The following is a 21,352-nucleotide window of genomic DNA, read 5'->3' as shown; positions in this document are numbered from 1 at the left end:
CATCCTTGAGTATATTAATATATTTTGTACGTTCATTTTGGCAATTCAATTTAGCAATTCGTTAAGCTTGGTATAAGTAATCTTTCTTTTTTTAATCTATTTCAATATAATGTGGCATAAGAATACTTCGGATAAATTATATTTTATTTAATGCTTAGATTAGTGCTTTTAACGATAACACTTTTCCTACACAATCTGTTCGAGATATTGTGAGAACATTTTCAGCTGTTTTCAAAGAACAATTAAAGTTCGTTCACAATTTTAAATCAGTTGCTTGATTCCTGGATCTCGTTAAGATGAAGTCGTTATTTTGCATCCTATTTATAAGTTGCTATGTAGGTAAGAAAATTTTTTTATAAAGATTTTCAACTATTGGAAGGATAATATACTTTTTAAATGTTTAAACGTAAAAAGAGGTACTTATTTATTTTTTGCTAAAATTTGAAACAGTCTGTTCTAAAATTCACACAAAAATTTGAGAGTTTTTAATTGATTCGAAAAGTATAAAGCAATATAGAGTTATGTATTGGTTATTGATAAATGACATCAATGATTTTGATGACATATATGCTTTATTTTGGCGAAATTTTCAGTTACCATTTTATACTACAGTGGCAGTGACCATTTTACAAAGTCAATTTTTTTACTTCAGAAATGGATAATTAGTGACTTGTTGGCATAAACATTAGACTTGAGAAAAAAATTCAAAAAAATAGTTTATACAATTTAAAATAGAGAACAACCAGGGATATTTAAAATATTGCACATCAACAAAATCGTGTTTTTTCCATGGAAATCCAATTTTATTGATAGTTGATAATTTACAAATTATTAACTATCTATTTTTGAAGGCACGATTTTATTGAACAAATTTAACGAAACTAAATTCTTGTGTTTATTTTGGGAAACTATTAATGTTTTAGATGAGACGTAAGAATGACTTGAGAAATTAAAGAAAAATAAAATAAACGATAACAAATGGAATATATCGTTTTTTGTTGTATTTTTTCAATAATTGCTTGATTCTTTTAACTAAGAATATCTACTTTATCAAGAATTATCTGAGATTAAGATAAAGTGAGTAGTACTAGCAAGATTTTGAATTAGATAACGTACTTTTATTTAATGTATAATTAGTTAACAACCGTTTTTAAAAATTTAATTGTTGAATTTCATACGTTTTCATACCGACCTACTCTCTGTATTTCTTTTCTGTATACCTTCTTAGTTTCAAACTTCTAAGTCTTATAGATTTTGCGATGCAAAGCAAAATGTAACGTAAAACGAAAAGAGTGATATAAAAATTCGTGAAAAAGCATTTAAAATTGAAATTACTTTCAAACAAATTATAATTTTGAAAACAAATTGTGCTAAGTTCAAAAAATAAATTCCCTTTCAGCATACCAAATTTTAACTCTGAAGTTCCATTCCTGTAGCCTGTAGAGCGGTCCGTACGGTGTTTTTTCTTACAAGTTTAACAGTTATTAATTTTCGAACTAATTGATAATGTTAATTTTTTTTTATGGGAGAATGGAGTCAAATGTAAAAGTTTTTACTTAACTATTTTTAACTAACAATAAATCCAATATATTACTAGTATTAATTGACAGACGAGTAAAATAGACTATCCTCCACTAGAAAAAAAATAAATACCTTATTTTAAATGTTATTATATTAGTTATTAAAAATTTTTGACAGTCGTGCATTTGGACAATTGTCCCCACTTACTTGGTCAATTGTAACAGTTCATAAATTCAACTTAAACATAGTTAATTATACATATTATCATAGTTATGATATATTTTTTTAAGATCAAAATAGCAGTGATATTTTAGGAAAAAAAATAATAATGAGCAGAGAACTAAAGTATTAAACTTTTAACTTTAAGGGGTTAAAAACTTTAATTTACACTACCGGTCAAAAGTTTGCGAAAATTTTGAAATCTACGAAAAAATGGTCCAAATTCAAATGTTCATAGAACTGCGAAAAATCATTCAAATGGCATGAAAATTTGATATGTTCTAAAGTGAACCCTCTACATTTAGTTACATATAATCAAATTGCAATACTTTATTTTTTGCGAACTGAATCCAGCTTTTCATCATGGGTTGTTTCTATGGTGAAAAAAGTTGTTAAGTTTGAACACCTGCCAAACTTGCAAAAAAAAATTTTTATACTTTCTATTAATAGAAAATAGTTATTTCAACCGTTCTATGTAAGCCCTAAAAATTTCAGATCGATTTGATTTTTTTTGACGAAGTTATAGATTTTTGAAAAGCATGAGTACTTTTCTCGATTTTTGAGCATTCCACATATGAGGTCTTTTGGTCTATACATCTTCTACCAGAGAACTTTTTAATTTTAATGTTTTCTATATTTTCAAGTAATTAATATTGATTATAAAACAAATATTCTTATTCATTATTGTAATTACAAAGAATTTATTATGAATATAATTAAAACAATATCTCATAAATGTCACATTTCATCGAAAATTTGTTTGCTCTTGCAAGCGATGCTCTGATATTTCGAATCGAAATCAGTTGTGGGACATTTTACAACAGGAATGGAACTCTATATCACTTGAACTGATTAATGGTTTGTTAGATCGAATGCCACGCATATGTAAGGCTATAATAAAAGCAAAAGGTGGATGGTTCGAGGAATCTAAGATTTAAATGTTAATTAATTACAAAATACGAATAAGAATATGTTAAATATTTGACCTGTTGTAAATAAAATAGTTTAGTAAAAATGCAAATTTTTTATACTATTGATATTATTTTTTTAGAATTATTTAAGTAATTATTGTTATAACTTTTTATTTTAATTTAATGTAAAGTAAAAATATCACAACAAAACTAATACATATAAGCAATAAATATAAACAATAAATATAAGCAATAATAGTTACAACACTGAATAAGAGTATTTGTTTTATAATAAATATTAATTATTTGAAAATATCGAAAACATTAAAATTAAAAAGCTCTTTGGTAGAAGAGGTATAGACCAAAAGACTGCATATGTGGAATGCTCAAAAATCGAGAAAAGTACACATGTTTTTCAAAATTCTATAACTTCGTCAAAACAAATCGAAACGATTTGAAATTTTGAGGGCTTACACAGAACGGTTCAAATAACTATTTTCCATTAACAGAAAGTACAAAAAGATTTTTTTGCAAGTTTGGCAAGTGTTCAAACTTAGCAACTTTTTTCACCATAGAAACAACCCATAAGGAAAAGCTGGATTCAGATCGCAAAAAACAAAGTATTGCAATTTGATCATATGTAACTAAATGTAGAAGATTCACTTTAGAACATATCAAATTTGCATGCAATTTGACTGATTTTTCGCAGTTCTATAAACATTTGAATTTAGACCATTTTTTCGTAGATTTCAAAATTTTCGCAAACTTTTGACCGGTAGTGTATGCTGTGGAAGGTGACAAATAAAATAATGCGCATGAAACATAATATAAATGATATAGGAAACTACTGGTGGTTTTTAAAGAGTTAAGTAATGGTTTGTAAACATAAGATTATTTGTTTTCAGCTGTTACATTCGTCCCTTTACTTATTGTTACAATCGTCCCCAAGACACCATTTATTTGTTAAAACAATGCTAGTTGATTAACAAAACTAATCTTCTTTTAAATATTAATTAAGGTGTCCACATACATATTCAGTTATTAATTTTTATTTGTTTAAACAAAATTACTTTGTTACAGTATAATATTCTAATACCAAAAAAAAGTACTTACGTAGAGTGAAAATATCTTTTGGGATGTAATTCTTTCAAAAGTACATAAAAATGGTTGCCAGCTGGGGTGTACATGTAGACTTATTAAATACACCTCGTGCGCCACCTGGGAACCAAATCTAGAATCTTACACTCGAAATTTTTACTCTGTTACAACCTGTTACAATTGACCCCACTCTCCCCTACACTGTACATTTTTCTACGCTCCTTTGTACTTTCAAGTTTTTTACAGTTTTTGGGCCACAAAGAAAGCCACGCGGTTAAGTTGAACAACCAAACCGCTGAGGCGGCTCTAACGATTTTTGAATGTAAGAAAAGTTTCTCACACTACGACTGATAAACATCCAAACAACTTGTTCTGATGAAATACAAATCATGTTGATTTAAATGAGTACTGAAATGATATTTCTTTTGTTACAGCACTTGTTTTCAGTATCCCGTATGATCGACAGTGTCATATACTGTATGAACACGATGCAACTATTAAAGGTGAAGTCATCAGTCCCTTCTATGATGAAGGAGCTTATCCAGATGGTTTGTGGTGTGAATACAGGATAAGGGCACCACAAGGACATGTTAGTATATTCTTACTGAATTATTGCAAATTGTAAAAAAATAGTTTTGATTTAAATTTCGGTAATAATTCTTTGAGCATGCATCAATCATTTTACTATATAATATTTAAATAATACAAAACTTTAATGGAACGTTAACAATTTGAAAATAAATATGCGAAATGTTCTGTAAGAACCTCCTTTAAATATACATAATTGGAATGCATCAAATATGTTATAAAAAAGTATACACAAATGTGGTCATAAATTAATAATTGTCGGATCGCTAGTGTGGAATGAAAACTTCTAACCAGTATGATTGCCGCATGAAGTTTGAGCCCAACTCTTCATACGGCAATGTCAAAACTTCTTAAATGTCTTCCTCGGATAGATAAAATTTAATTACGAAACGTATACACATAAGAGATCTCAAATTAATATTTGGCGAATCGCTAATGAGGAAAGCGGTAATAAAAAACGTCTTCAAAATCAGTTTGATTGCCGTTAGAAATTTGAGCTTATATTAACTACCGTTTTCAACTCCTTTGTGTTTTTTCTGGCAATGTCAAAAGTTCTTTATAGCTTCTCATGTAAAAATTTCACAAGAACTAAATAATTTGAATGCCATTTTCATTTTGAAACTTTGCACTAAAAAAATTATGTTTCTTTTTATTTCAATACAGAGAATTAAACTAACTTTTAAGGATCTAGATATTGATCCTACTGGCGACAGCTTAGTAGTTTATTCAAAAGCCAAGGAAAGTATTTTGGCTGAATTTAGTGGAAGCCAACTTCCAAAGCCTGTTCTCTCGAAACCTGATGAAAGTGAGATAATGCTTCTGTTTTTCACTGACTTCATGATTGCAGGCAGGGGATTTATAATACAATATGAGTCAGCGCCTGATATGGGTAAGTAATAAAAAAAAATTCTATTAATTTTAAACAAACGCGAAAATAGTTTTTTTTTTCAATTGTAATTTTTTTTATGTCATTTATAAATAAAAAAGCAACCAATAGCAAAGATATCATATTTAGTTGTGTCGATTTCTAAGATAAAATGATTTTTATGCTATGAGAACAATTGAGAAAGTATTTTTAGCAATACTGCATGCTATGCTTTAAATACTGCTATTCAAAGCTACACTCTATGACAAAAAAATCAACGCACCAAGAAGCAATCATCCGATTGCTTTGAAATTTCGTATGCATGAATGTTTTGAACAGATATGGCTGGAATGATGCCGACTGGGGACGTATAGTCTTTAGCGACGAATCCCGCTTCCAAATGCGTCCTGACGATCATCGAAGGCGTGTTTGGAGACTCGCAGGGCAGACGGGGGATCCTGCCCTCGCTATTGCACACCACACCGGCCCTCAACAAGGCATTATGGTCTGGGGTGCCATTTCCTTTGACAGCCGGACCCCTTTGGTCGTCATTAGAGGTACACTTACTGCACAGCGGTACGTCGACGACATCCTAAGACCTGTTTTGCTACCGTTCCTTTGGCAGCGCCCTGGGCTGGTTTTTCAGCAGAACAATGCCAGACCACATACGGCACGTGTTGCTATGAACTGTCTGCAAGCTTGTCAAACTCTTCCTTGGCCCGCCAGATCACCAGATCTCTCTCTCAACGAGCATGTCTGGGAAGGCAATTGCATCTGGCACGGAATGTTGATGACCTCGTTCGACAATTGGATCGAATTTGGCAGGAAATACCGCAAGAGACCATCCGGGAGCTTTATCGGTCTATGCCACGCCGTGTGGCAGCTTGTATCCAGGCTAGAGGCGGGTCAACACCTTATTGAACTTGTTACTGTAACTTTGCAATAAATTATTCAATTGTTCTGAAATTTTAATCATTCACTATTCCGTACATTGTCTTCCTATCCACCAGTTTTCGTTTCAATCGGACAACCCCTTCTTGGTGCGTCGATTTTTTTGTTATAGAGTATATTTCGTGTCTTTCAGGAAATTATTCAGGGCAAATATTTTTTAAGGGGATGATAAATTAGTATAATTTAAAACAAACTTTTCATTGAAAGGATTTGCGTTAAATGTTTCAAGAGATTACTTTTGCACATGTGCGTATCAAGTGTACACATTGATGTGTAAAGAAAATTACAATACTAACAATAAACCATCATCAGATTCTCAATTCTGATGCAGTGCATTACGACTCAACACTTCTTGTGGTTTACTTAGACATGCAAAAAACAGATCCAAGAGTTATTGAGGCTAGTTGTGAGGATTAATCCTAATGAACATAAAAGATAAGGAATTTATTGCTTTTGGGAGGACATTACTAAGAGCTTCAGGTTAAGAGAAAATATTGCCCAGTGTATTTTCAGTGTCCAAATAATATTGAAACAGCATCAACTGCACAAATCGTTAAAAATGAACCTGGTCCGTTCATAAACTTGATCCAAAAGTGCATGTTCGAAATTAAAATTGCTTTAGGAAATGTGTATAAGATTCCTAACACCATTGGTGAAATGTCTTTTGTACTTGTTCTTTTGAAATTAATATTTTCACTGCTATCATTTTTTCTTTTCAGAGCTCTGCAACAAAAATGAAGGAGTTTGCAGGAATCGCAATTGTTACTCTCTATCTAGAAAGTGTGATGGTGTCGATGATTGTGGTGATGGGACAGACGAGGAAAAATGCGGTAAGTGAGGAAATTTATTTGAAAATATTTTTTTTATTAGCTGTCTTTTCTGACAGGAGTAACTGTTTGAAGTTTTTAAATAATTGAACTGAAACAGACTCGTTAGAAAAATTTGAACTTTTAAAGTTAGGTAAATTTAAAATTTAAAAAGCGAGAAATTGGAAGCGTTAACCTCAATTGTGATTTTTTAAAATAAAGCTTGATTTCCAAAATGATTTAAAATACGCATGCGAAAAAAATATTTTCCAATCTTCAGATGATTTTACTCGTTCTCATCATAATTTTAAATAGTTAAGGAAATTAATTATGAAAATTTAAACAGTCTGTCGAGCTATAATTTAGGATTCCTTGCAGTCTTACTTAACAGCTTACTTAATAATTCTTATAATTTTTGTCCAATTTATCTCAAAACTAACTGCTCGTTTACCAGTGATGTAATTTTTTTTGGATGAGGAAAATTTCTATTTTACATATTTCCAAATAAATAAGAGATATATTTACAATTATACCACAGAAAAATATTTTAAAAATGCTGCGAAAACGAAGATTAATCCTGATCAAAAGCAAAGATCACATAAGAAAAGTATAACTTCTGCTCGCAACGAGATCTACATTAGTTTTATAAGTACATACTGTTAAACGAAGAAATTTGGACGAAAATCATACTCATCGAGTGGAGGTATTCGAAATACAGTATTTTGAGAAAACGTATTTTAAAATTTGCTCATGTATTGTGTTGTAAAACCAACATAATGCGCGGTATCCATGAATACTTTTGTCGTTTAAATTAAGTTTTAATTTGTATGGCTTCAGAATTGAAAATTAGCAGCTGGAACCACTATCATAGTTGTTGTTCACAGTTATGTACCATTATTCTAACCGTATAACAAAAGTTAACTAATTTTTGCAGTGTTGTTTAAATCTTAAGATACGTATGAATATTTTGGGACAATATAATTAGAAACTGACATTTTTGCATAAACTTTTACTAAGCACCGTTTCTATTTAACAGTTTTTTTACCAATTTGCAAATATTAATTCCATTAGCTATCAGCTCAAGATTTATTTTCCTCAAGGGAATTCGGTTTTCTTATCAGTATCACTCCCAAAATATGATCCCCTGAACAATATGAAAATGTAACTTGCTACATACATTGCTCCAAGTGCTTCGTGTGCAGCGATATTAAAATTTCTTAGTTAAGGTAGTATAAAACCAAATCTCATTCAAAAATATTTTCACCTCCTGACTCTTCATAAGAAGACTTTTTTTCTTTAAGAAAAAACAAGATTATTGAAAATAAATATATATTACGTTTGAAGAATACGTGGTATCTGCCCCTGATGTTCTCACTCTATGTCTCATCTAAGCCTATGCCCCAAGCGTCATCTAAGCCTCTCACTCTATGTGCCATCGATGGTATTTTTTACCTGTACGAATATCTTTACGTTGCACAAATGAGAAAGGTTCCAACAGACATTTTTTATAAAAGTTTGCAATTCTCAAGAAAATGATGAATGAAATGGTTCAAAACTTTACAATTCTCAAGAAAATGATGAATGAAATGGTTTAAAGGTTTACAATTCTCAGGAAAATATCTTTCTTTTTGTCTTACATTAGTTAAACACATTATTTTTGTTGCCAAGTCTTAAGATTTTGCAGATCTCAATGAATAAATATATATATAGCAACAATGTTTGAGTGTTTTTGGTAGTGAAGAAGATTCCGAATCCAGGTGACGCTAAAATGTGAACGATTAACTTGATAAAGTGCTTTTTCTTGGTAGCAAATTAAAATGCGAAGTCCAACGCTTTGTCACGAAAAATTCGAGTGAAAGTTAAGGTTTTACAGATTTCGCTGATTGGAAGTTTATATACAGAAAATAAGGGTAATGCATTATCTTTATTTGCTATTAGCAACGAGTGAACTTTGAATATATTCTACAATATTTCCCAAAAATATCAGAGTCTTCATTCACGCGTGCAACTTCACAGTCTTCATGCTCTTATTTATTTTTTCGTACTTAAATACTAGTTTTTGTAACCTACACAAATCTTTGATTTCATTTTTACAAAGATTCCTAAAATATTTCTGAAGACAGTCTTTACGAGACACGTTTCATAGGACTAAATTTATTTAATTTATTCTTACTTTTACGAACTACAGGAAAACCAGTAGCTCTACCGTCTGAAGAGTGTGGACAAACTCCTATCACCCCCAACACCATGTTCAGTTCTCCTGATAGACAGGTTGGGGGTATTCCAGTAGTTCCCAACAGTTGGCCCTGGCAAGTTTCATTGCAACACACCTACAAGGAACCCAACGCTCATTTTTGTGGAGGTTCTCTCATTAGTCCGCAATGGGTGCTGACGGCGGCTCACTGTGTGGTTGGGTAAGATAAAACGCAGATTCAGAAAATTTGATTTTGACTTTATTAATGCAAATAATGCTATGAAAAATTTATTACTTTACTTGCTTGTTGAACACACTTCACATGTGGTGGGAGGATGACCCTGGGCGAAATGGGTGAAGTACGTCGGGAGTTTACTCCTGGTAGGGCCACCCAAGGCGTGAAGGCCATTCCATTATGTCCAGCTAAATATCAGTAGGCGAAGGAGCCAAGACAGACTTCTACCTACTGGTGCTCCGGTACTTGGACTAACTGAAGCTGCACATTCCCTCAACCTTCGTCACCTACACAAAGTGCCAAATTCATCAGGCTTCTCCTGAGCACCTCTTGGATTGCATGGGACTCTCTAAGGAGGATCTCTATAGCAATCCTTTCCTAGTCTTCGACTTCCTTTCAGTTAACAAACTCGTGGATCTTGTCTGACTCCGTCAAACTGAGAGGATAAGCAACAACAACAACAACACACTTTATTTTTGTGCAGGTGCTTCAGTACTGAATTTTACATACCATTTTGGAGCGTGTTGAATGAGAATAACGCTATCTTAATATGGTGCTAAGTTGTACCATAGTATCGTACTTCTTGTATTTTATTACATGATATTATATTATTTAGAGTTCAACTTTAACAAATAAGCACTGTTAAATTTAAAATCTTATTCATGAAGCAGCAAGTTTGTACGCATTATGGTTCATAGCATCTAATTATGTGATCGCAGTTAAAAGAATAATGTCCGTTGTCCTTCTAACTACTATCCGCTGCTGAGGGACATAAGTTTCCTGCTGAGAGACATAACAATGATCCAAAAAAGGGGGAGGAAAGTGTGCTTTAGTCAATGAATAAATTGTGTCATACATAAAAGAATTTATTTTAGAATTTATCTACAAATTTCGAATTAAATTTATACTAACTAATCTTATAAATTTTATGAAACCCAACGCCATTAAAACCATTAATAAGTCTTTTTTTAGAATATCTACGATAATTTTACTGATTGTTGTTTTTTTTGGAGCAATCCTATTTGCTCCAAAAAATAGCTGTTTAAATAGTATTAATTTAGTTTTCGTAGTAGAAAGTAGGAGTTTTTTTATAACAACAAAAATCAGAGCTCATGGTCAAGAAAACTGAGATGGGATCAATAGGCCTTTACCCTCTATGGGCTGCCGTGCCACTGAGTTTAGTTTTTAGATGCCCTATTGAACTCAAAATTTCCCCAAAATCTGATCTTAATATTTCTAATACTAAACAGATTAAATGCAATAAATAAAAAAACTTGCATGCAATGGAAAACGCATTAAGTGTATACTTTCAATGAATGCTTCAAGTGAACTGGGTAAAATTTAAATGAGTAATTGGGTTTACGAGTATAAAAGCTGGGAAAAGTTTGCTTAAAATTCGCGAAAGCTTATTTTATCCATAGACGCGACATTTGAATACGAAAAATAAAATTTATTTCTTACCCAGATGAATTACTACACATTTTAGATGTTCTTATAACATACTCTAGAGATATGTAGCAATTAAATACTACAAGGATGTTCTTAATTAATTAAATATTGCTTCGATCGCAAAGATTTCATAACAAATTGTGGTCTCTTTTTTTTAAAAAAAAAATGACCTGCATACGAAATAAACATACATGGAAGCAGGTTAAGTTATAAGACCTACTGATTTCAAGAGCACTAAAATGAAGAAAATAATTCTATATTTATGAAAAAAGTAGGACGCATCAATTTCCTATGCTGTGAGGGGGATGAATTTTGTAGATAATAATTAAGATTTACTAATAGTTAAGATTTACTACTTAATCTTAATTAAGATAATAATTAAGATTAAGATTAATAATTAAGATTCACTACGAAAGTGATACGTTTTTCGTCCAAGAAAAATACAACCATTTTCTTTTTTTTAGTGAGCTACAAAAATGCAATTTTAAAAATTTTATTTTATTTTACTATTATTTTATGCGTATCTTTTTATTTTATCGACTGTTTAAAGGTATTTCCTTTCTTTAATAAATTATTTTGTGTTTTGAAAAGAAAAATATTGTTCCGCTGGACAAACCATTTATTTTTTTTCACTATATCCCGAAGAACACTCGATTGATGAGCTAACGTAAATGTTAAAAAGCATTATTTTACTCATAAACAACTCTAGTTTATTGTAAGTCAAATGATATTTTTCTAGCACATAAATACATTTTTTGTTCTGCTATTTTGATATTTCCAGCAGTATCTAATGCGACGACCACAAGGGAGTTCATATTACTCTCAATTTGTTTTGTCTTTTGATTAAAAAAAATAATAATTTTACTTGAACAATCAATACAATCACTTTTCAGAAAATCCCATGACCCTCATGATATGAAGATTGTTCTAGGAAGTCATGGTAAATATAATAAAACGAAGTACGAAGTCGTAAGAGTGGCAGAGAGAATTATATCCTATCCTGATTTAGAGGGAGAACAGGTAAACCATTTAAGTTTTATATGGACTTTTTTCTGAGCTTGAATTAAAAAAAAAAAACTTTGTATCCCTAGCTTATTCAAAAATTCTTTCTAAGAAAACAGCACAGTAAGAGGTCAAGAATGAAGTTTTTAGGAAAAATTCCTCCATATTTTATCAGAACATCGTTATTATTAGTTAATTCTTTCAAAATATAATTATAGCAGTAGTTCCAAATACGAATTTTAATACGCTTATTTTTTCAAATAGTTCGTTCTCTATAATAGATATTCTGAATTAGATCCATTTTTTTCAAACAATATTCAAAGTTATGTTTATTTTCAGCAATAAGCATTTTGATCTTAGACTGTCTTTTCAAACGCTAAGTTTCGTCCAATTCTTTAACACCCTTCAGAACTGTGATCACGTGCATGTGATCGCGTGATTCTCCTAGTAGGGACCACTAAATCATACATGAAACGAGCCTTTCTCGATGCTGTACTCTCGTATCACATCTCACTAGTACGAATAATATCTACGTTTTAGTACGTATAAACTCGGAGTTTGCGGGCCTGGAGAACTTGGACCGTATTTATCAGATTGCGGCTACGCTATATTTTGGGGATCAAAAACCCATAAAAAAAAAGGACGTTTATTCAGAGAAAGTATGTTTTTGTATCTGATTTAGGAACTTAAAATATCGTCTGCACTGATTAATTACCATATTTAAGGCTACTCCTTCGAATCTCTAAAAATGAGTCCTAGAACGTAAAGATTCGATCATTAGATCAAAAGTTATTAAGGGCAATTTTTATATTGCGCACTTTACATATGAATGCGTGGCCTTTATTCAACGGTAATTTCATGCAAAAGAAATTTTACCAATAATCTATGATTTTTTTAAATTTGGATTTCACTTAATAGAAAAAAAAATGCATCATAAAGTATAAAAATGCTTTACAATCTCAAACAAAGTAATCTTAATTCAGAATCCAAAATTTAAATGAAATTTTTTTAACAGTACCTTAGAAGAAACCAGTAGTTATTTTCAGTCACTTCCAACTTAATTTGTTAAAAAATAAAGTAATAAGATTAAAAACTTAATCAATAATTAAAGTTTTTAACATATTATTTGAAAAAAAATTAGAAGAGAATTCTTGTTCTGTTGCAGAACACTTTCGTTGATTTACTAGATGACTATTTTATAGATACCGGAACAAATCTATTATTTTTAATTTTCAAAGCGCATCCTGTATATTTATTTAATTTATACGTATGGGGTCAGCGTAAAAGTTTTTGATATTTATCTACGTTTTGTTTCTAATTCTTATTTTAATTATCTTTTCGCGGATTAACTTTGAAGTTGCATCACTGAATCGGTATAAGCATCAGCATTAAATATTTTTTTCAGAATTATGATTGCAGAGATTACATTCGAAAGCTGAAGAACTACAAAATCAGAGAAAGAAATCAAGCTTTTTTTTTTTTTGTATTATTTTATTTTAAGATTAAAAGCCATTTTTTGTGATTTTAAATAACAAATAAAATGTACTTTCTAAAAATTTAGACATGTCAAACATGTTATTCTATTTTTTATTTCAGCTGAGATATATGACATTTACTCAGCACATGACATGAAGTTACTTTATACTAAGTCATGACATAAGCTAAGTAAATGAAGTTACTTCATACTAAGTCATGACATAAGCTAAGTAAATGAAGTTACTTCATACTAAGTCATGACATAAGCTAAGTAAATGAAGTTACAGCATTTACTCTGCTGATGATATGAAGCATACATGAAGTTACGCTTCTGAATCGCTATGAGCATCAGCAGTAAATATTTATTCCAGAAATATGTCTGCGAAGATTACTACTGTAAGCTGAAGAACTAGAAAAAAAATCGAATTCTTTTTGTACTATCTTATTTTATGATTCAAAGAAATTTTTTTTTTCTGATTTTGAGTATAAAATAAAATATCCATTCTAAACATTTAGACACGTTAAATAATGTTATTCTATTTTTTTTTTAAATTTCAGTTGAGATACATGACATTTACCCATGACGTAGCTTTAGTGAAATTGAATGCTCCTGTAACTTATAGTGATGGCATTCAACCCGTTTGCTTGCCTAGTATCGGTTGGGAAGTTAAACCAGGAACGGTATGTTATTCCACTGGATGGGGAGAAACCAGAGGTAATTAAGGCTTTATTTTTCGGTTTAGGTGAGTCTTAACTATTAAACCACGGAACAATTTAGGTCATAAAGTCGATTCTTTCGCTTAACGCAAATTTCCTATATATTCTACTTTTCTAAAACAAATCTGAAAAGAAATTTGTGCACACAGCTTAAATCAAGAGCCACCAAATTATTTTATCATCGGCTTTCAGTAAATACTGCCTATAAATTTTAAAGGAATAACATTGATATTAATTTACCCCTATATCGGATCAAAATAAAGACTACGTATTAAAGTTAACCATTTTAATTCATTTCTTCCTTATTGAATTTCTTTTATAAATTTTTGTATTATAGAATGCCAATTCACATTCATCTTCTAAATCCCGTGAAAAAAACTAATGGTGGAAGCATATAACACATTTGCAAATATGAAAGCTAAAAATAAAGTAATAACTGTACTAATAATTTCAGAAATATGATGTAAAATAAAAAGGATTACATTGTGATTGAACTTTTCTTTTTATTTAGATGTAGATTTTTAAAGCGTCATATTGTCATTAAACGCTTTTTTCTAAGTAAAGATTTTTAAAGTACCATTTTCTTACGCTTGTGAAAATTACTGAAAACAGACTAAATGATATACAGGGTTTCTACTAAATACTATAACACTCTAAAATATTGATTAATTTTAATTGTTGGGTGAAACAATTGTTCTCGCATTATTCCTGTGACTGGCACTTTCTATAAGTGCAGACGATTTTTGTTTAAAGCAAAATATTTAGAATCAGTTTAAGGACGGAATCGAAAAGGTTGATGATTAAACAATTTTTGAATCGTGGATTTTATGCAGGTAGAATCTTTAAGCAGTTAAAATCTTTTAGGTTTAATAGAACATTTATATATAGAACTGTAAATAGATTATTAGATACTAATAGCTGTAAAGATCGACCCAGGTCTGGTCATCTATGTTCCGTTCGTACAAAAGAGTGTACATTAAAAGAATTTGTAAAACGATACGAAGATATAACGTTCTGTTAATAAAATGTCTGCAGAAGAGAACGTGAATTAGAGAACTATGAAAGTTATATTAAATGAAGACCTGGGCATTTGCCCTTATCACAAATGAAAAGTTCAAGGTTGGAATACTGCACAAAAATAAAGAAGGTTACAAAGATGTAAGATATTCATGAACCGGAGCGGTAGCAAAATTATTGACAAAATAATTTTTTATGATAAGAAAACATTTTGCTCAGAGCAAAAAGTTATAATGCTAAAAGTAATGATGCTAAAAGTAATGCTAAAAGTAATGATATATTCAGCAGCCTTCGATGATGTACCTGAAAGTGTTCAAATTGTAAAACGCTTTCAGATTAAGAATACTGTAATGTCTTGGGCTGCAGTGTCATATAACGGAAAATTTCATCTGAAATTCATCGATAAAGGAGTAAAAATCAATGCTGAATATTACAAAAAGAAAGTATTGGCTACGCATTATTACCACATGCTGACAGATTGTATCCCAAAAAGGATTGGATATTTCAGTAAGATTCTACACCATCACACTGAGCCAAAACAACACAGGATTGGCTCCATGTCAATTGCTCGAAGTTTACTAAGCAGGAAGATTGGCCCCTTTTTTCACGGGATCTAAATGCTTTAGACTCTCATATTTGCGGGAGTTTTAAGTTAATGCCAAGCAGCACAGAAGTTTAGACTTTCTCAGAGCTTCTATACTGCATGAATGAGACAAATTACCTATTAAATTGTTAAACTGATTCGTGCCGCCATCGGACAACGGTGCAAGAGATCATCTTGAAAAATCAATAAAGATGATGGTCGATTCCAATTTTTTTTTAAATGTTAACTTCCATTTATAGCATTCACCATATTTGCGTATTTATCACTTTCTATTTAATATCTGTACAATAAAGTGATTTGATATTCGTAACAGTATTTTGTAGCCACCCTGCTGTTCTATATTCCTTGGTAATTTTCTTTAAATTGAGATTTTCAATGAGAAAACATTGTAATTTTCATCAATATATTGTTATCAGATTGATTTAAAAACAAATCTACATGATTCTAAACGATGGCAAAGAAAATATAATTTTTAAGTATCTTTTGAGACTTCGTCCTTTCATCTATTTATAACAATATTGCGTACAGTTGCTATTTTTTTAAAGACGAGATTACCTAGATGATATAGGCTCTGTTCACATATGCTCCTTCCTGTGTTTCTATATAAGACTTGATCGATAAGACTAAATTATTTTCCTCTAAATCGTTATAAGTATAACTTATATTTCAGGCTCTGGATTTGCTGCTGTTCTTAAACAAACTGAGCAAATTGTACAGTCAAAAGACAACTGTTCATACGACTTAAAAACACAAGTGTGTGTGTCTAAAACCAAACAATCTCCTTGTCACGTAAGTATGTCATTCCTTCTACAAACAGACTAAACTACTTAGAGAAAAATCTTAGAGAAGTAAACTACTTAGCGAAATATGTAGTCCCTATTAAATAAATAATAGCAAGTAACTGAAGTAGTAAGATATTACCTGATAGAAAGCTTCATGCTCTTCAAAACTATACAAAATGACAATCGATATGTTTAAAGAAAATTTTTTTGGAAATGGACACCTACTTTTGATACATATTAAGTGTCATTTCAATTTTGCATATTTTTAAGGCGTATGAAGTTTTCTATCAGGTAAAATAGACCCTAACTCGCGTTTGTATGTAACATTCCAACAAAAACGATCAAGTAATCATTAGTCTATAGAATACTTAGTTAAATCGTGACATAATCAATAATTTTATATACCTTAACTAGTTATTTCATGAAATACCTATAGTTAGTATTCTATGAAATAACTCATTTCACATTTTAACGGTAACGTATACATTTGAAAATAGTTCAATTCTAAGATATTTTGGGGTCACAGAAGTTAACCTATCTCATTTAAATGATCGATACAGCTGGGCAAAAGTAGAATTATTTTTAATGATTCTATTCCTCATTACCATGTACAAGTTTCGAATGATATGATTAAGCGAATGTTAAATTAATTGCATTCATCGCCTGAAGAAATATTTTTTTTTGAGGAAAAAGCGAAAATTTACATTTTATTGGGATGCGATTTAATATGGAAATTATGTAATGGAAATAAATCAGAACTTTCTAAAAAGTTTCATTGTGACGAAACTTTATTCGGTTATTGAGTGGAGTTGCGCAATCTATGAATTTAGGAATCCATTCAGTCAATGTATGTATTTTGGTAACGAAAAACGTAACGAACTTTGATGATGATTTAAATATTAGTTTAAGGAAACTTTTGATGTATCTTCTGAAGATAAAAATTGTTATTCATTGGACGATAATTTAGAGGCAGGTCCAAGTCTTAACCCTAATTTGTTAAATCTTTTTTTGCGATTTCGAGAGAATTTTATTCAGATTATGAGAGATATAGAGATGGCATATTTGCTCATTTCTTTAAATGAAAACGAAAAGAAGTTGCCAGCGCTTTCTTTGATTAAATCAAATGCTGTTAAGAGTGAGATTAGGATTTTTTGGAACACTAAAGTTACATTCAGGGTTAAGTCTTCGCCATTTCCTTTGTCCGCTACTGTTAAGCACCATATAAGGAAATTTAAAGATTCACGCGAGTTAATATACCTGGCTTTAAATGATTGCCTCTATGTTGATGATCTAATTACAAGAGTCAATAATCTGGAGGATGCTATTGAATTGTGTAAGGACGCAAATGACATTATTATACCAGTCAAAATGGACTTGCGTGTCTTTAAAACAAACTGCATTGAACTTTCGGAATATTGGCAAGAAACGAAATTCAAAAAACCTCTCAAAGATAGTTTGATTCCTAACAAAAGATTAGGCGTCATATGGTACTCCATGAAAGATGAACTGAAATTGGATTTATCTTCCAAAAACTGTTTTTTCTCTAGTCCTATTTTAGTGATACGTGCGATTTTGCTACTATCATTCATAATTTTCGACCCTCTTGGTCTGATAACTGCATTCACGATTCGAGCAAAGATATTGTTGCAACTTACTGGGCAAAGAGGAATTGGCTGGGATAATGAGTTGACTAATGATTTGAAAAGAAAATGGAAGAAATGGAAGAAAGTACAAAACTGAAACACATTCTCGTCTTGAAAACTTCAATTTTCAGATACATATTTTCAGCGATGCCAGTGAATTAGCCTTAGAAACTATAGTCTACTTCAAATACATCAATAAGTAAGAAAGTTCGGTTCGTCTTTGCAAAGGCTCGAGTTGCACTTGTGAAGCAAATTTACGTTACCGAGACTAGAGCTTTAATCCGCTACCCTTGGTCCAAGAGTGGTTAACTCCTTACGAAGCCTTTTCACATAACGAACAATTATATTTATGGAATGATTCTATGATGACTTTACACTGGATTAAAGGGTGTCTTAATAATTGGAAATCTTTTGCCAGGAACAGAGTAAGGAAAATCCAAACGAAAACTGAACCAAAAAATTGGAGACATTGTTGTGGCATTGATAATCCATCTGATTCGTTGACACGTGGTTGCAAATCAAGCGAACTGAAAGAAGGCGATATATAATGGCATAGACCAAATTAGTTTAGCGTTGAAGATTCAGAATGGAATGGTAGTTAAGGTTTCAATTCTTTAATTAGCGAAAACCTGGACTACGAAATTCTTATTGAGAAATGAATCAAGACCATGAACTTTAATTTGAATGTTTGAAAAGAGGATAGCCAGTCTAATATGTTGAACGTCATAGATAAAATTTCCTCGTGGACTAAATTGCAAAGAGTATTTGCCTGGTGTATAAGATTTGTTGTGAATTGCAAGTTTACACTACTAACGTTAGTGGTTGTTTAACGACTGCAGAGATTCAAAACACTAGAAATTCTGTTGTGAAGATAGTTCAGGAATATGCTTTTAGTACTGAAATGGAATATCTGCGGAAGGAGAATATACTTCCAATAAATAACATACTTTGTTTGTTACTGCTTTATCTTTGAAATTAAAGCTTGAATGAATGTAAAAACATTTTATGAATCCCTTAAGGATTCACGAGAGGGATGTTTCTGTCTGAAATAATTCTCGATATGAATATAGATGGTAGATCAAAGTCACGTGATTAGTCAATGCTTATTTTTATGTTTTATGCGTTTTGCAGTTTAGGCGTCTGGGTCACAATTATGTGTCTGTGTCGCAATAAAGTTGTCTTTTTTAAAACTGGCATGGTAATTCTTGAAAAATTATTTTCCCGAGAAGGAATCCTTTACAAAGCTGATTAGTAAACATGTTTTTCCGTAACGCCTAATTTAAATACTTGGATGAATAAATTATTAACTAATTTGTAAATGTCTATTTTCGAAATAGGTGGAAAGACTTCTTAAAAACTTAGGTATAGTATCTTATTAAAACTTTGCACACTTCTCTATAAATATAATTGATTACTGATTACATGATTGATTTTCGTTTCCCTTAATCGCAACTTATTGTACATGGCCATACAGTCTAGGTACCTCCCCCCCCAAGAAAATCACACTTTCTTGCATATAATTCTATTAACAGTTCAAACGACATTTAAAAAACCTTCTTCTCATTATGAGCTGCACTTTCTCTCTAGAAAGAAATTATTGTTTTTTTTTCTTAATAATAAGCTATCACTAGTTATTCTGTCCAATGTGAGGTTACTTTTCTTAAGAAGTATCCGAAAATTAAATTAAGCTATCGTGTGTTATCCTTTCTATTGCGAGGTTACTTTATTTAAGAAGTATCAGGAAATTAACTGTCAAATTCTAAATTTTTTGTGCGAAAGTTTCATAAAGTATCAAGCTTTTAGGCGAAATTAAAGTTTGAATGAAATGTGGTGTTTGGGAATTACACCGGGAATTACTATACAAAAAATATTGAAATAAAAAAAGCTGTAATAAATATTTCTTAGTAATAACATTTGTAATTACTTAGAGTTCTGTGAAAATTTAATGAAGCATAAGTCGGAGTCGTACTCAGAAATTTAAATTTACCGACTCCTCAACTCTGAATTTTACATAGACTGGGCTCCAAATTCCAGTTTTTGTTAAAACTTATAACTCCAATGTCATATAGAATTTTACAATATAATAGTAATTAAATTGCAAATATTTTTAATTTTAGGGAGATAGTGGGGGACCACTATCGTGCAGACTTGGTACTAAATGGTGGGTATTTGGAGCTACAAGTTTTGGCTCTGACTCCAACATGATGACCGGTCTCTGTGGAACACCCAACACAAAAGTAGTTTTCTCAAGCATAGCAGATAAAGGCGATTGGATTCGTAAAGTGATAGAGAAGTTAAACTGAATGTTTTAAATAGTGTTATAAATTTACAGAGCAAATAAAATAAAATAAATTATTGTCTTCTCTGTGTTTTTTTAAATTATAAATTGAAGAGTTTTTTTCTCTTTTTTTTGATGCTATAGTTTGAGTGCCTAAAACTCTAGCACCCGTATTCACCACCACGAGTTATCTGCAAGTTATACATTGGTACGAGTTAAACCAGGGGTGAAATACAAAACGTTATTCTCCTTCCAAAATCCACGAGTAACTCGCGAATTCTATCGTTAAATCTGGACCGTTGTTTAGTTTTTATTTCATAGGAGTTATCCCCAAGTTAACCGCGGATCGAGCTTGTAAACAAACAAAATGAACGACTGTTATCACTGCTTTAGAGTTTGAAAGCATTGAATTTCTTGAAACTGTTGTAAGAAGGATAAGATATGTCCTGGCTATAAGAAATAACGATTTGGAGGAGTTAAATGACATAGATTTTTTGACAGAGAGAATTTTTCCTCCTTGAAAGAATTAATGTTCATATTTCACTGTCAGTCGCAAATCGCTACAGAAATTGTTTTATCTGTTGCTCCTCTTTATTCATTTGGTAATCTATATATATAAAAGTGAATGTGTGTATGTCTGTCTGTCTGTCCTCTATAGACTCCTAAACCATCCGACAGAAAGCTATGAAACTTGGCATACAGATAGTTCAAAGCACGAGGAAGGTTTCTGTCGACATTAGAACATTCTGCGATAAACCGTTCCAGCGATATCAGTGAAAGTCGAAATGGAATTTTCTGATTGGTTAAAAGCTAGCCATTGTTTTAAATTTTGCTATAAACGATTCAATTTTCAAATATCTTGAAGATAACAACAGTGATATTTTCTATCTTATAACTCTATTCATTTAGAAAAGTAAATTAAAGTAAATTGCATGTACTTTAATTTTTAATTCGCGCGTTTCTTTATGTCAGGTGAGCACAAGCAAGTAAAATCAA

At 31.1% G+C, this 21,352-nt stretch overlaps 1 protein-coding gene across 1 annotated transcript; it reads left to right on the top strand.

Annotated features, from left to right (window-relative positions):
• The first annotated feature begins 272 nt into the window (after nt 1–272).
• On the top strand, nt 273–20,438 carry LOC107436205 (chymotrypsin B). The gene is made up of 9 exons (XM_016047814.3): nt 273–339; nt 4,184–4,338; nt 5,001–5,226; nt 6,873–6,983; nt 9,148–9,373; nt 11,731–11,857; nt 13,874–14,030; nt 16,324–16,442; nt 20,196–20,438. The coding sequence occupies exons 1-9, from the start codon at nt 297–299 to the stop codon at nt 20,379–20,381; spliced, it is 1,350 nt and encodes a 449-aa protein (XP_015903300.1). The 5' UTR covers nt 273–296; the 3' UTR covers nt 20,382–20,438.
• The last annotated feature ends 914 nt before the right edge of the window (nt 20,439–21,352 follow it).

The sequence above is a fragment of the Parasteatoda tepidariorum genome, chromosome 7, assembly GCF_982258835.1.
Source record: "Parasteatoda tepidariorum strain Cologne lab strain chromosome 7, Ptep-v5.0, whole genome shotgun sequence".
Lineage (NCBI taxonomy): Eukaryota > Metazoa > Arthropoda > Arachnida > Araneae > Theridiidae > Parasteatoda > Parasteatoda tepidariorum.
Note: the sequence above shows the minus strand (reverse complement) of the source record. Positions and strands in the feature narration are given on the sequence as shown.

Bases quoted from the DNA above. Each gene is read 5' to 3' on its own strand.
- LOC107436205 (XM_016047814.3), top strand. From the start codon at position 297: ATGAAGTCGTTATTTTGCATCCTATTTATAAGTTGCTATGTAG. The intron at 4,339-5,000 runs GTTAGTATATTC...ATTTCAATACAG, and splicing joins TAAGGGCACCACAAGGACAT to AGAATTAAACTAACTTTTAA. The intron at 16,443-20,195 runs GTAAGTATGTCA...TTTTAATTTTAG, and splicing joins CCAAACAATCTCCTTGTCAC to GGAGATAGTGGGGGACCACT.